Raw genomic sequence first — 16,237 nt, 5'->3', positions numbered from 1 at the left:
TTATTTTATTTTTTTTGCTTTGCACTAATGTAACAGCAGAGTTCAATTTTTAAATACATATCCAGAAATTCAGAGCAATTATACCTCGAATGTATTACCTTCAGATGCTATCAATATTGATTATATCCATCCATATAATCTGTAATTATACCGAGCTCTTCATAATGATTCTTTCATAATTGATTCTTGATTATGGGATTTACTTTTGTTTCTTATATCTTTATTTAAAAAATGATTCGATTTCCATAATTTTTTAAGGGATAAGAAGAAAGATAGTAAAGTTAAAAATACTGTAGAAGCCAAATCTATTCAGCTCTGTCTCTCAACTCTAAATAAAAAAATTTCGATATTATCTTATTAGCTTGTTTAATTTGAAATAAAAGTCAAGTATTTGTAATGCAAATTTTGGTGTACATTTGAAAAATTACCCCTGGGAAAATGGCCAATGCTACTTTCCATAATACACTTAATCGTCAGCATTCCAGCTGCACAACTAGAAGTCGTACATTACCGTTTGCGGAGGATTGCCGAAAACGAAGGAAAGTCTTGCTCAAATCCATTTTTAAACTTTTAGCAAAAGCCGAGGTCAGTGCATGCAATGCGAGAAGTAATGAGACAATTCAATCTATACAGCAGTGTAAAAATTGGTTGGCTGATTTCTTGAAATCATTGCAACAGACGAAACAAGGCTTAGTTCAATTTGGGCCGGTGTCTTCAAATATTGAGGTTATGCCGCATAACTCAAGGACCGGGCGAATATACATTGACAATCTAAGGAAGTTAATACGTAGCTATAATAAATATCTAGATTCTAGCCATCCCAGGGCGCATAAGGTTAAAATGAAAAGGAAATTTAATAGAGTTTTGACAGAAAATGTGGAAGCTATGCGATATGTTATTCAAATGATGGAAGTCTTCATCCGTAAAGCTACTAAAATAATGAAACAAAAGAAAGGAAGTTCGGATTCATTCCGAAGCGAACCGCTAATAAAGATGTTCAAATCGCAACTCAAACAGACAAAGTCCCAAGAAAGTCGGGATTATAGCGATAACAAATCTGAGGATGAAAAACAGAGTGTTTGGTCATCCGCGAACGTTGGGGCATCAATTTATGATTTACATAAAGCTATGTTACTTTCGGGAAATAGGCCATACACTTCGAATCAGGACAGGAGGGTACGTCTTGAAAACTATTATAACGTAATGAAGAGAAAAGAAAAAATCTCATTAGGTTCCTTTGATGAACCGATGCTTGCCGGAAAAAAGCCCATGCTAACGCCGTCTTTCACTAAGGGAACCGCATTCGCGGAACAAGTTGATTTCTATTCAATGGAAAAGGCAGCCTCTGTCATAATTTACTATTTATTTGCTAGCAAAGCAGCGCCTTTTGAGATAATAACCAAAAATTTGCATGAGCCTAGACCAGGTGACGAGCATCTGGAGGAAGTGTGGCGGGATTTGATTACTGAGCATAATCGGATGATGTTATTTCCAGGCAAGCGTAATCTTTCCCAAATGCAAGATGAGCTCACCACATTTTATTTAAACAATTTGCAATTGGCGTTCCAAGCGCAGCTCACTAACCAAACTTTGAATAAAAGCTCTAAAAAATTGGGTGGCGTATTCCATAACAATAGGAATTTTGTTTTGGATATTAAACAAATGCCACTCGGGAAATTAAGTTTCCACCACTTGCTGTGTGACGCACAGATGAGAAAACTAAGGAGATCGCTTTATAACCCAGACATTCCGAACATGCTCAAGCTGCTTATAGCGGAAGAATTGCCAAGGACAAAGTCGACTCAAGAGCTGTTGAAACTGTATGAAAACGATCCGCAGCATTATAATGTACTTCTAATGTCGTGCGACCATAATATCACTCACAAGGGCGCCAGTTTGTTGAATTTTATTGAGCACAAGTTTGCAAATTTAAAGGATAAGTTAGCGCGCCAAAAGAGACGTAGTGGACTAAAACTCACTTGTACTAATCCGGATCGGAGTGTCAACTCTGAAGAAAAGTCTGCCTCGCCCATCACGAGAAATGAGTTTGTTCTAGATGACGAGTACTGCAGAGAGGTGAGAGAGAAGTGGGTGAAGTACTTTGCCCAACTGGAAAAAACGCCAACAATGCTTCATCTCGAAGAGGAACGTCGGAAGAAAATAGAGCGCGCCAAAGAACTGAAAGAAGAGCGCAGGCTTCAGAGACTGGAGCTGGCGAATAGCCGCAGGAAGAGCAGACCCATTACGGCACTCTATACCTCACCCCGTCTCACCCATCGTATGCGAGAGGCTATCAATCGCCTTGCCGAAGAAGCCCGCCTGACTCCTGCGGAATTTGCAAATCTGAGTCAATCCGAACCAAACGCTCCGTCAAACACTTCGGTTGCATCCAGAGAGGAATATGAGACTGGACCAACACTTGCAGATATCATTCTAAACTCGGAGTCAATGACTAGTTGCTGCAGCAAATGTCGCGATCAGCCGGATATTGTGCATTACGGCCCGGTACTCGAAAGATTCTTTCGCACACACGAAGAGATAATAGCTCATGGTAACAAGTTATGTAATTCACCAGATGAAGATACAGATTTTCGTGAAATCCACTATAAGGAATGAAACCCCAAGAAAACAAAACGGTCGTTAAGTTCTTAAGACAGAAAGTGTATTGTTTTTGCTTTGAAAAAATTCATAACGAAAATCGATGTACAAATTATAACACAAAATAATTATTTACAGATAAACGTATTATTTATTCTAAAGACCCATGCAGTATAAAAAGTTATCCCGACACCCGAAATAAACTCGTCTTAGGCTCTCGATGTAGCACGGCGTTGAAAATAATTCGCCGCCCATCTTATTCATCCATTGTATGTGACCATTGCCTAGTTTTGCCACCACAACGCGTCCATTCGTGGCGCAACAAAATACTAAGTTCTCATTGGCCTCTACTGTTAGTATGGTGGGCGTGGCGTATATGGAGCTGCACACATCGACCTTCCAATGAAGCTCAAACGAGACATGCATTGACGCGTCCGTCTTGCAGCGCAGACAGTACAAATGATGATCGATGCAGCCAAACAGCACGAATGTGTGGCCCATGTCAGTGGGCGGGGCCTTGACTACCAGCGAAGAGAATATATTGCCATCAGCTTCATGCGTGGCCAACTGAAAGATGTAAATATTAAATATGTATATATACATGTATATACATATATAGAGTAGAGAAACATATATTCATGGGCTCACAATTTTTCCGCTATTTACATCACAGGCGTGCACTCGTCCAGCTACCTCGGCGCAGAGAAAAATCGTGGCACTCGAGTCCAGCAGGACGGGAGAAGCGAAAAAGGGCTCTTTGCATTTCTGCATCCACTTGACGGAGCCATCCAAGAGTGAGACACACGCACATCCACCATCTAATGTACAAATTATCACAGCTTGTTGCTTGCTCAACTCGAGTGGGGAGGCAACAATGGCCTTTTCTCCTATGCGCATGCACCAGAGCACCTGTTGTCGTTCGGTTGAGAGGCAGAGAACATTGTAGTCCTCCGCATAGCTGCAGACTACGATGCGCTCTCCATCCGATGATAAGAAGGGCTGTGATTTAATCATGCCACCGACATCTACGTTCCATAAAAGATCGCCAGTCAACGGATTGAAGCCATAGAGGCCGCCATCGTAGCACCCCACCATGGCCAGCTGCTCGCTAAGGAATGTAACCTTGCACTCAATGCGATCGGGTAACTTAATTCTGCTATACTCCTTTCCCGTCACTGCATCGAGGGTGCGCAGCTGCTTCGAATGGGCGCCCACGCACACGTATCGGCCCTCGTACTGCGCCACCGGTGAATCGATGCACTTGTAGAAAGTCTTCTTCCAGTGGCACTTAAAATGCAAAGATGGTTTCTCGAAGCGAGTGATGACCACGCCTACGGTGCTTGTGCTGCTGTCCTCAGTTGTGCTCACATCAGAGCTTGGCGGTGGCTTGATGGGTTTCACTTTGGTATTGTGGGTCACCAGCTTGGCTCCATCTAGGAACTGCAATATGCTGCGCAGCGAAACATTTTCGTCTAGCAGCATTTCAAAGAGATGTCGCTGCTCGTCGTCAATGCACATCTGCAAACCAATTTCGCGACACAGAGTAACGGCATGAAACGAGGTGCCGCCAGCATGACGAAAACTCAGATCATATCCGCTGAGATTAGATTGCGAGCATGCTGGCTCCAGTCGCTGTTTCTTCTGACTGCCTTTATTTTGAACGTCCACGCATTCAAGCCTGTCGTGCAGAAAGCTTCTGAGTATGTCTTGAGCGGGCTGCGCTAGCAGTGTACACTCTTTGAGTAGCAGCATTTTGTCCAACTTGCCGTGTGCATTGCATGGAAAGTGTTGCAAATAAACGAATCTGTCCGGTTGTTCAGCCGTCATTAGTTTGGACAGCATATTAAAAGTCTGCGCTCTCTGCTGTATCTTCGTCTTAGGCTCAAGGCTTCGAATACAGCAGATAAGTTTCTGGAGTTCATCGAGCCATAGACATGTAGCCAGTTCGCTGTGAAGCAAGCATGTCTCTATCTTGCGCGTAATGAGCCCTGCAAAGGACGTGGTTAATATACTTGAATATTTTATTAAATTGTAAATTCAATTTGCCATACCCAGGCTGATTCGTGTACCGGCTCGTTTAACTACATCATTCGCGCGTTCTTCATATACTATTGAGCCGTCGTCAAAGCGTCGTACAATATCCCCCGTGGCACGATAGCAGACAGAGGAAGCTTTATCATTGGTATCCATCTGGTTTTCTAGATCATCAATCTCTGGTATGTAGCAGCGACGTGTGGCGCTGCCTAGCCAAAGCTCGCCACAGTCTGCATTCAGATTGTTTCTTTTCGACTGAATATGGATGCGCAGCACAGTCTCATCGTCGATGGGCGTGCCCAAAGGTACGCGCTCGTGCAGAGACTGTAGAACGTGCATCAGGCTCCAGCACGACACCTCCGTAATACCATAGATGTTACAGATTTGTTTTTGGAATAGCACCGGCGGGTCTATCCAGGTGGCCAGCTCTGCGCTAGATGGAAACGGTTCGCCGCCAAGTAACAGCACTCTAAAATTACAGGGCACTTTAATGGAACCTTCGATTAGGTGGATTAACAAATGGATATCGCACCAGCACCCACCTCAGAGTACTGGAACTGTTTAATATCCTCTTCCGTATTGCACTCGCACCAAACTGTCGAAAGAGTGAGGGCGTCATTTGCAACACGGTTATGCTGGGCGTGGTCACACTTGTCGGAAAGAGGTCGTTCAGAACCCGATTGGGAGACTCGCGCATCTCGTAATGACTGAGCAGGACAGCGGCCCCATTTTGCATAGCCAAGAAGAGCTCCACAACCGATGGATCAAATGTGCAAGGTGTGCCCAGGTAAATGATGTCAGCCATTGATATATTTAGTTTTAAACTATGAGAGACAGATAAAATTAATCGAAATAAGACTTTATGAAAAGCTCCCAAATCTTAAGCTCACCTGAGTCCCACTATATTTGGTGCAATGCATTCATACGGTACGTGAATTAATTTCGGCTCTCCTGTGGTCCCAGTGGTTGTAATCGTATAGCACATATTGGATGGCAGTGAAGCCTTTGCCTCGGGCGCAGCATCACTGGATATGGGCTGCAATTTGTAGAGTTTGTACTCGTCGTTGTAGGCGAGAAAGGTGTCGAGCCTTTGAAAGTAGGCAGTACCAACGGGCATGTGTCCGTTGACTACCAGGTAATCAATGCCAGCCCGGCACATCTGCATGTGCAAGGTCTTGGACAGCATCATCTTGTCGTTGCAATAGAAATGGCATTTATGATTCAGTATGCTAGAATTTAATTGGAAGATTAACGGATATGCAGCAAGCATGATTCGCAATCGCAGACTCACGCAAGAATCAAAATGCATGACGAAGGTGAATGACTTGCGATGCGCAAGGCAATGCCGACTCCAGTTGGAACTCTGTTGCGACGCAGTCGCTCCAAAATGGACTCAGCGTTGGTGACGGCCTTGCGATAGCTAATGGACAAATCCTGTGGCTCCATTCGTTTTATTATGAAGGGCACATCACCGAATTCTCGCAGCCTTTGAATGTCATAAAGTTTAATGGATTCACCCACAATCGTAGGCTCTATGTCAACTTCCGACTTAAACTCGATTTCTACTGTAGTCTCCGATTCCGAGTCTTGTTTGTGCTCCATGTGCTGCTCTAGTTGACTGTTGCATTCGGTATCATCTTCAAGCTCAGTTTTAATTTCCACAGCTTCCATTTTGCTCACAGCTTATGATACCCTATAATGCCGGTGCTTTCTGAATATTAATAATTATGCCTCAGAAGTAAATTTAAATGAATTTAATATTCTTTTTTTTACTCACGTCGAACTCTTCGATTTGCTGGTTTCAATGATTTGCAATACATTGAAATTTTATGAAATTATAGTTAGCTTCAAGCTCATTTTAAAAAGAATTATTTCGCTCGCGATGGTCAACAAAATCAGCTGGTTGTTAGAAGTTTAGAATAATCGATACCAGTTATCGCAGTGATACGACCAACAGCAATACAATACACATATTCATCGAAAACCTGTTGCGCTTATCGGCGCCAGATTCACACATTTAAATAATAAAGTGTAACTGTCAGGCGTGGTGTCAGCTTATTTTAATTCAGATTTATATGTATAAATTTTAATGGCGAATAAAAAAACTTATTTCTGAAACGAAAAACATTTTAGAATGCAAAAATATACTGTGCTGTCCTGCTAATTTACCTTCGTGAAAGGTGCATAGCCCCCCCAAAAAGCATATAAGCAAATCGATTTAATAGGTAACATCACCATATATTTCACACAAAGATTTTTCCATAAAACAATGTCTTAGTGGGGTCTGTAGTTTACACAGATAATAATTTGAAAACTCGATTTAATAAGTACGTAGTTAGATATTTGTTTCTCATGATTTATTTAATTTTTTGTTCCTTGTTTTTGCACTGCGTGAAATAAATTTCTCTTAGCTTATGTAGGCAATATTATTATTATTTTTTAAATTGTCGAGTTAGGTTTTTTTTTTATCGTTTGGCGTTGGCATCAAATCTGTTTCAAATGAACGTCTTCAAATAACTATGCATGTAAAATGCACTAACAATAAAATTATTCAAAAATATTCTAAAACAGTAATTGTAATATAGTTATTCATTAAACTTATCCATATCATAATACATTAACTGAATTCTGCCACATATCTACACAATTTTTTTTTTTTCAGAATATTAAGCATTTTGCGTTGTTTCATTCTCTTAAATACCGACAATTTGTATACATAACCTGAGTTTAACATTATAATATATATATAAACATACATATTTATGACTGTTTTTTTGAGTTCACAGCAAGCTGATCTTTGCTCAACCTCGTATATTCTTGTTGCATAGTGGATCGGCAAAGCTCGATCAGTTTGTCCATATCTTCCTTTTCATAGCCCTCCGTTGATATCTCGGGCAGTATTTGTATGATAGCGTGGCCTGGTCGGAAGCTTTTCTTTTCCTCATCGTAGAACGAGTATTTCGATACAACCACAGGCTGTATCGTGCACTTGCTTTGAAGCGCAATGTGGAATGAACCCTTTTTGAATGGCAGCAGAGTATCCTTGGAATTGCGAGTGCCCTCCGGAAACACTAAGATCTTACAATTCCGTTCGCGTATAGCGATCGCCTCCTTCTGCAATGAATTAATTGAATCACTCTTGCGCGATCGGTTGATGTATAAAGTGCCCCAGAGCCAGGCGCCAACGCCAAAGAAGGGCATGTACAGAATTTCCTTTTTGGCCACCACAGTGGGCCGTCCTATCACTGGCCACAAGTAAGCCAGCACGCAGAGATCAAGAGCGCTTTGATGGTTCATAAGCACCACACTGCCGTGTTCCCTTCTCACGTTCTCCACACCACGCACTTCCATGGTGATGCCCATTAGCTTGCACAGCTGTCTGAAGAACCAGGAGGGTGCTCTGTCGGGAGAAATACAGAAACATTAGACACGAAACAGAAGTAAAGCTATGCACCTCTTCACTCACAGTCCATTTCGATAGTCTCTCGGTCGCAGTATCATGAAGGGAATGCACAACAGCACAATTGCACCAGCTCCGAACATTACAATAAACATTCGCATCTGATAGGGTGCCTTGGCCGCAACACTCAAGATAAGCGCAACGACACAGGCCAGGCCAATTACTTCACAGGTGCAAGCCATTTCGTAGGTTAAGGCTGAGGCTGACTTTTTCCAGTAATACTGCAAAATTTTGATAGTATACCACAATGGTATAATTTAATTAAATTTAGATATTCAAATTTCTGAAAACAAAAACTAAGACGACTAACCAGCTCATGACAATCATCTAAATTGTTTTCGGAATATATCTACTTAAGATTGATGTCCCATTTAATTAAACTATACCCACTCAGAGTCTAAGTCGCCCTCAAACGTTGAGCTCGACGCCAGATAATAATAATAACAATAATAATAATATTAATAATCATCAAAAATAAATAGCAAATGAAATTGCTGTATTCATATATATAGTACTTCTTCGGACACAGACACAGACAAACGATGCACACATTCTCATTATGCTATATATATATATAGATTATTAGATGGCATAGGCAGCAGTTTCTTCTGTTCTATAGTTCTCTTATACTATAAGCCCCATGCAGGGTATAAAGGTATTTCATTTAAATATAGTGTTTCGATGTTGTTTAAGTATAACATATAAACATAAGTTGGAAATGGTATTATTTATTACATATGGAATCTTTCACTGAGGAATATTAATGAAAAAAACGAATAACCATATCAAACTGTCTCGCAATAAAGATACCTATGAATCAATAATAAACATTAATATTGTGGTTTTTTTTCCGGTGACTGCTCGACAGCTAATGTCTATATAAAGTCTAATAATATTGAAGGTTTCACTTCGATTGATCGCCGGTCTGCAGTATCCAATTTATGTATGCGTCAATTCGAGCACAGTTAATTAATAGAAAACAAAATGATATCGTTGGTAGCTAATTCGATTTGAAACACTTCTGCCACAAGATAAGAAATTACCTGGCAACGCAGGTGTCTATGTAAGCATCTATGTATATACACTATGCCTTCATAAAACAATTGCCTATTTAATATGGTCTTTGGTCGTACCGCTTTATGGGCCTCCTCACGCTCTTGGCAACTGGTTGTAACGAATCGGAGTTATTAGAGAGTCTGCTCCGTAATTCTTATTTATCCTCCGCCTAGGCACGTCCTAAACAGTCGCAGTACCGAGCAGAACTAAGAGCCTATATCATTTCAGGTAAAGCCTTTAACAGCAAAATACACGCTGATTAATCGCAAAGAGCTTATCAGAAATTACGAATTTAATGGCAAGTTGGATCAGGGCGCTGAACTTTGATATTGAGCTCATATGTCCCATTGGATTTCGACATGTCCAATAGAGCATTACCCACTAGAGAAATACTCTTTAAACAAATTCAACTCATTTAAATGCATTTAAAAGCTTAACACGAGCTTTACGTTAATTATTTTCGTTCTCTTTTCTTCCTGCTCTCTGTTCACTTTTTGCCTAAGCTTTAGCTTTGAATATGATATTTTAATTTGTGAATTAGAATTTATAATTGTAAGTTTGATCCAAGGCGTACACTGGAGTGAATTACCCCTCTAATTTGTATTACTGAATATTTATAGTGTGCTATTATCGTTTAATCACATGTATTGCTTTCATAGGTCAGAAGTACTCCTAGTCAATCAATGATAAACTTTTCTATATATAATCCAAAATAATACAACGTTTGTTCAGCATTTATAAACTTCGTAGGGGTTCCGTTTGCCTTGCATTCTATATAGATTAAGATTTGTTGATCTGGATTATAAAGTTCTTTAAGTAGTTAATTGACATGAAAGCTATAAAATGCAATCAGAATTTCATCAATTTTTAGTTTCTTTTATAATATTTTAACATACAAAAGACCAAATAGGAAACCAATTACACTTCGATTTAATTTGATGATTTTATCAGTAAGTATACCCATTATTTTCGATTTAAGAATATCAAGATAGCCTTAACTATTTATCATTGATTAAATTGGCTTTATTTTTATACATATGTTTCAAACGGCACTTGAACTTTTATTTTCGTGTAATCTCTACGTCTTCGTCCTAATACTTTTAACGATCGAAACGGTAAATGTGTTCACGGTCTTTCTATCTCTACAGCAACAAAGAGATGGGCGCGTGTTGGACACTCGTGCACACGTCACGGAATGACACGACACATCAAATATAATATTAATTTATAAACAAAATTTTGTGGGCAATAGAGCTTGAGAGAAATCTAGTAATATGCTATACAAAAAAAAAACAAAAAATTCTCGTGTTATCTATGCTTACACTATTAGCCATTAAAATTGGGTCAAAAAACTTCCGGTCGAATAAATAGTGTTTGAATCACGAAAAATGGAAAACGCCCTACTACAAATCAGAGGTCGCATCAAATTTCATTTACTCAAAGCAACGCAATGATAAGATTATGGCGTGATTCAATCTAATGTATGTATGTTTATGTACAAGCATATATACATATATGTATATGAACATGCATATATTTATACAAATACTGCCTAATAATAAGGCACTCAGAACCAATTTGTCATATACATATTTACAAACAATTTCCATGTTCGAAGTCAACGAGCACGAGAACGTCAGCTGGTCTACACAAAAAATCTGGAAGAATATATTGACGCAGTCAGATCAGACTGATTCACTTTAACCGTCTAGAGTCAGGAAAATTTGAAATCTAATAATTTCAATTGGCTTCTCGTCTTGCACAGCTAAGCATCAAATTTTTATTCTGGGTATACTGTAGACTCTTCTCAGACTGTTCACTTATTTGCGATGATATTTACGATTGTAGATAATGCAATTTTATAATGTTCAAAAAAAAAAAAAAAAAAAAAAAAAAAATTGACTATAATTATCTATTATATTATACGAAAAAAAAAAATATAACGCATAAATATCAAAATAATATATCTTTAAAGATAATTAAGATTTTAGTAGAGGATATCATTGATTGATTTTTTAAAAATACATGTTTGAAGGTCACATTGTAACTGGTAATACTCGTTTTCCCAAAGTATTTTATGTAAGCATATATTATTATACTGATATACAATAATAATACGAAGTTATGTAAGCCTTTTGATAATACTCAAAAATTTTCTAGTGCCTTTTACGAATAATAATGGTTTACTAACCCCAGAACGGTATATAATCCTTTGACTAAAAGTTGGTCTCTCTTGAACTTTTTTTATATTTTACATGCTCAATTCAACTATATTAATAATTCAATTGTTCTCATCTAATTAAATAAAATTGTAGCACGCAATATAAATAATAAGTGGAATGCCTAAAGTATTTGTTGATATAGTAGGAATAAATGATGACAAGGCCGAGTCTTAAAATATAACTGCGTGCATACAGTGGCTCCCAGCTCGAATGAGCCCGTGGATTGTATGTTAAAGGGAAATTAGCTTTGCTCCTATGTTTTAGCTCTTCATATCTGTGTACCTATGTACAAAAACTAGTTTACAGCCTTACGAACCATTATTTTGCATTCCATCAAATTTAAAGCGCTCATATGGTTGGGTTCATTTCAACTGCGAGTCACTGCTGGCGCTACAGGGTAGGTAGGTCAGCAGCACACGAAACAAATCTACAACCGCCGCTAAGGACATTGAATGGTAAAGGGGGTGGCTAGCTGGAGAGAGACAGTGCAGGGGAATGTAGCACATGACGACATACGCATTGTCTAAACATAAGACAAAATGAGTGCGCAATAAACCAATTGTTTTTGCCAGGATACTTGGAACGTTAGAGTGCACACACTCATACGTATATATGTATGTACGAAGGTGTGCGCTAATATGTTTAACGAATATTAACTATAAAAACACTTTCACAGATGGGAATCACTAATGAACTGCTGGGACATTTCCACTTACTCTGTTTTTAGACTCTGCAGCTGGCTAAATACAAAATTCGTCCACTGCGGATTTTCACCTGCTGCTTCTGCTGGCTGCTATTGTTGTTGCTGTTACTGTTGATTTTACTTGTAGCTGTCGATGTCCGAAGTCGGCATTTGCCGTTGCTTTTCCAATTGTTTTCTATCGACACAAACTGTAATTGAACACAATGCTGTACAACTAAAACTCAAACAGTATTTCACATATCACACGAGCCCTGTGAACAGTTTAAAATTTGACCACTTGGTACTTGGTTTACATTTAAGAGGCAATTACTAATATGACCGACTGGTAACTATATGATCGTGTTGCCTGCCATCCAATACAACTTCTCACAAACACTTGTGTTATTCAAATGCCAGTAAACGACTAGTGAATTAAATAAGCTTTCGCATGCTCTATAATATTTTTCAATGTGTGTGTGCGCGCGCAATTGTGGAAAGTAGAGGCGTGTGCGTGACCTTCCTGCTCGTGCCCATTTATACGTCTCGTGCAATCTAAAGGCTCATATTGACTGCGATGGAATAGCAGACATTGAAATAATCGAATTACACTTCACAGATAACAACGTCTAAATTCTGTTTTTGGCTAATTATTAAAACAATATTTTGCTAAGCGCATAAAATAATATTGTATTCAACAAGTGTTGAAATAATTAAAATGTTTTCGTCACGCGACCATCTCGATATATGTATATATTGTACACGCACATACACAGAGAGAAGCTAAGCCAGCCCTCGTCCTACCGTTGAAGCCGACAACCCCAAGGCATTTGTAAGAGGGAGATAGAGAGGATTTCAACAATTTAAGAGAATATGCGTAGTGTATGTTTGGCATACATTTACTCCCACATGTATGTATTTATTTCTACATGCACAGACATTTTTTGACAGTTACGTTTTAATTTAATATAATTCGTACTTACGAATGTTTGTAATGCGTTTATGCAGTTATAAGGTTTAATATAATCTGTAATGCAAGTACACGTTTTTCTTTAATAATATTAAAATGTATACTGAAATCTATAATTGAGTATAATTTTGTATAATTATATCAGCAGTATATTGCTTTAAAAGAAGACTTCGCCAGTTTTAACATTGAATGGCAATTCAAATGGAACGTTACCATTGCGTGTATTTCAACATACGATATGTAATTTGCGGTATTATCGATTGCTCAAAGTTTCCATACACGCTTGCATTTATCGGTAGTTCAAATCGATGGACCTACTCATTCAGCACTGTTAAGAGTTTGTTTATTTTTATTATTAACTATGTGTTTGACTAGTATTTTTATATTGAAATTATAAGACACTTATTTTAAAATGTTATCATGTTTTGAATATACGAACTTAGTATTTCTTGCTTGCTTAAAGTTTAACAAGCTAAAATCAAAGAAATAATTTCAAGATATGCAAATTTACATACCAGGGCTGGCATATCCCAGAACATGTTTTGGTTTCTGTTAAAAGCAGCACGCCACTGTGAAAATGCTTGCAGTTATGTTACATATTATAATTCGCGTTGCCGCTCGTTAGTCATAACAAAGTGATAAAAATGCTAAATCTAGGCATAGAAGAGGCGGTAGCTCCTGCCGGGGATAAAAAACATGGTGGCACAGAAGTAATGCCATGTCGTCTATGCCATTCCCGTTCAGCGCTGACAAAGGAATCTCCAAACATCTATGAAGCATCTGTGGAGTTTATCAAAGAAAATTCCGAGAATGAAAGCGAAAAGCTGCTGATTGCTGATGTGTGCGAAAGTGTTTGGGGTATAAAGTACAATCGCCACGAATTCCTGCCAGAACTCATTTGTGAGAATTGTTTGGAAATGTTGAAGGACTTCTATGAGCAACGCCGTTCCATGCAACAACGTGAAAACGGTCTGCAGCAGGATTTAAAGAACATCATTTCCCTGGACGCCAGGTATCGACCAGGGCTAAATGGCAATCCTGGTGTATTTGAGTTTAAGGAGGGTGAAGAAGGTTGCGTCATTGTCGACGTGGATCCGGATCAGCTGTGCGAAACGACCGATGATGAGTTCATGGGCTCCGATGGCGAGGCCGAAAATGAAGACGAGGAATGGGACGATGAGGATGAGGAGGAAGCGCCAAATGATGAAGATGTAGAGATACCACTCGGCATGGACGCAGCGCAAATGGCGCTCATGCAGGCTCATCTCTCAGCCGATGCCGTTGTGAATGCCAATGCGCATCCCAAGAGCGCGTTCCTCTGTCAATACTGCGACCTGGCCTTCACCTTGCAGCCGGATTGCCAACAGCATGAGCTGACAGGACACGATCTTGCTGCCCCATATATCTGTAACTACTGCCAGCAGCGTTTGACGACGCGACCGGCATTGATAGCGCACATCAAGGAGCTGCACGACGCCGAGCGTCCGTATGTGTGCGCCCACTGCAACAAGGGATTCGTGCGACGTTCAGACCTGAAGAAGCACACTATTGTGCATACGGGCGTGCGTCCCTTCTCGTGCCACGTCTGCTCCAAGAGCTTCTCACGGAACACAAATCTAACCAAGCATTTGCGCATACATAGCAGCGTGAAGCCCTTCGTTTGCCAGCAATGCCCTCGCTCTTTCCAGACGCCCCTTGAGCTGATGAAGCACAGGCGCTCCCATGCCGAGGTCAAACCGTATCAGTGTGGGCGTTGTCCCGCCTCATTTGCACGCAAGGACAAGCTCTCCATGCACCAACATGTGCACCTAAAGCGCGACGCCGAGCAGCAACAAGGTGTGCGCATGACGATGCCACCAGACCAAGTGCAGCTCCCACTGCATCCTTACGTTGACAACGATGCAGCCGTAGCAGGAGCAGGAGCAGGAGCAGCAGCACAGCCGCAGACGCAGACACAGCCGGCGGCGCCGCCTTATTCGTATCCACCTGTGCAGGCAAAGATTAAGCCATCATCGAAGATGTCACGCAACTTTCGCTGCGATGTCTGTGACAGGGGATTCCAGCGAGAGCGAGATCTTCAGCGTCATCGAGCGCTGCACTTGGACAGCCTGTTTGCATGCAAAATTTGCGGACAGAACTTCAATCGGCGCGAGCAACTGCAACGCCACGAGCTGGAGGTGCATGGCCCCAACTATACCTGTCCGATCTGCTGCATCAACTTCCTGCAGCAGAGCGAGCTGCAGACCCATCTAAAAGTACACGAGCTGCAGCATAGCGTGGCCAAGAGCACCCAGGAGGCTCTCTTAGCTGCCTCATCAGTGCCGCTGACTCATTCCATGGCGGGCGAGCAAGCCGGTGCTGGCAAGCCGCCCGTCATACCGGAACCGGTGCCCATGTCCAATCTGAGAGCTGCGGAATTGTCATTCTACAGCAATATGATACCGACGATGAATTTGGGCTTTTACAGCGAGACACGACCCGAGGAGCGCAATGGAGTTTGATAATCGAGTAGTTAGGCTAAGCGAAAAGAGTATTGATTGTAATAAACATTGTAATTGAGCCAAAAAGTTTGCTACAAAAGTTTCAAATAAATTATTCTAATAACTATGAGACACTCTGCTTATAGTTTTGTTATTGATAGAGCTTGTTGATTGGGTTTACTTTTTCATTGATTTGTTTATACTTCCACAATTTTTACAAAGAAAGAAAAAAAGCGATTTTGCTTGTATATACATCTTTGTGTCAGGAGTAACTGGTTCTCAATCGATACTTGAATTTGCTAGCTGTTTATTTATTTTTAGGATATATAATCGTGATTATATTATTATTATAAATGTATTTGTATAATTTTCTTCAATTGGTGGGCTTATTTAATTTAAAATACTACATCGATTAGGGGCTTATATAGCCGCTATAGAAGCTGATTATTAAAACAAGAAATATTTGATATTATATCATTTATTTGTCAAATTATTAATAAATATAAACTAATAATTAATGAATTTTTTTAACGTAAAAATTAATTAGAAATACATAATACATTTACATTAATTTATATATATAATATTTATTTGAAATTTTGAATATATTTTTGAGCATACATAAAAATATATAATAATTTTAGAATTATTTTTCTTCCAAATTTTAAATTCTGTAAGTAATATATAATAATACATTTGTAGTATGTCACATCTATTGAGTTAATCTATTACCAGGTA

The 16,237-nt window shown here is 39.7% G+C and overlaps 5 protein-coding genes across 10 annotated transcripts in view; 3 read left to right on the top strand and 2 right to left on the bottom strand.

Annotated features, from left to right (window-relative positions):
• Positions 1-107: 107 nt before the first annotated feature.
• Positions 108-2,759, top strand: LOC108611949 (uncharacterized). Its single transcript, XM_089465309.1, has one exon. The coding sequence runs from the start codon at positions 439-441 to the stop codon at positions 2,614-2,616; it is 2,178 nt and encodes a 725-aa protein (XP_089321435.1). The 5' UTR covers positions 108-438; the 3' UTR covers positions 2,617-2,759.
• Aasdh (Aminoadipate-semialdehyde dehydrogenase) lies at positions 2,727-6,564 on the bottom strand. Of its 2 annotated transcripts, none has more exons than XM_089465308.1 (7): positions 6,410-6,564; positions 5,924-6,343; positions 5,523-5,861; positions 5,175-5,456; positions 4,650-5,101; positions 3,247-4,586; positions 2,727-3,165 (listed from the first exon to the last, which is right to left on the bottom strand). In XM_089465308.1, the coding sequence occupies exons 2-7, from the start codon at positions 6,301-6,303 to the stop codon at positions 2,755-2,757; spliced, it is 3,204 nt and encodes a 1,067-aa protein (XP_089321434.1). In that variant the 5' UTR covers positions 6,304-6,343; positions 6,410-6,564; the 3' UTR covers positions 2,727-2,754. The 2 variants fall into 2 exon arrangements, with proteins under 2 accessions (XP_089321434.1, XP_017860291.1); XM_018004802.2 differs by having other exon boundaries at positions 5,924-6,325.
• A 285-nt stretch (positions 6,565-6,849) lies between these two features.
• Agpat2 (1-Acylglycerol-3-phosphate O-acyltransferase 2) lies at positions 6,850-13,193 on the bottom strand. Of its 5 annotated transcripts, none has more exons than XM_089465312.1 (3): positions 13,033-13,193; positions 8,099-8,313; positions 6,850-8,032 (listed from the first exon to the last, which is right to left on the bottom strand). In XM_089465312.1, exons 2-3 carry the CDS (start codon positions 8,272-8,274, stop codon positions 7,393-7,395), a joined length of 816 nt encoding a protein of 271 aa, XP_089321438.1. In that variant the 5' UTR covers positions 8,275-8,313; positions 13,033-13,193; the 3' UTR covers positions 6,850-7,392. The 5 variants fall into 5 exon arrangements, with proteins under 5 accessions (XP_089321438.1, XP_017860406.1, XP_089321437.1 ...); XM_018004917.2 differs by lacking the exon at positions 13,033-13,193 and adding an exon at positions 12,087-12,228; XM_089465311.1 differs by lacking the exon at positions 13,033-13,193 and adding an exon at positions 9,136-10,000.
• Positions 12,617-16,237, top strand: part of dachs (unconventional myosin-IXb-like dachs) — a 27,434-nt gene continuing 23,813 nt past the window's right edge. Inside the window, exon 1 of the mRNA XM_089465305.1 lies at positions 12,617-12,960. The gene's annotated coding sequence lies outside the window, so the exon portion shown is untranslated. The remainder of the gene's footprint in view (positions 12,961-16,237) is intronic.
• On the top strand, positions 13,335-15,629 carry prg (piragua). Its single transcript, XM_018004918.2, has one exon. It carries the CDS (start codon positions 13,664-13,666, stop codon positions 15,518-15,520), a length of 1,857 nt encoding a protein of 618 aa, XP_017860407.1. The 5' UTR covers positions 13,335-13,663; the 3' UTR covers positions 15,521-15,629.

Source organism: Drosophila arizonae, chromosome 3, assembly GCF_054131065.1.
Source record: "Drosophila arizonae isolate 15081-1271.41 chromosome 3, UAZ_ARI_1.0, whole genome shotgun sequence".
Classification (NCBI taxonomy): Eukaryota; Metazoa; Arthropoda; class Insecta; order Diptera; family Drosophilidae; genus Drosophila; species Drosophila arizonae.
The sequence above is the reverse complement of the archived record's forward strand: the minus strand, read 5'-3'. Positions and strand labels throughout refer to the sequence as shown.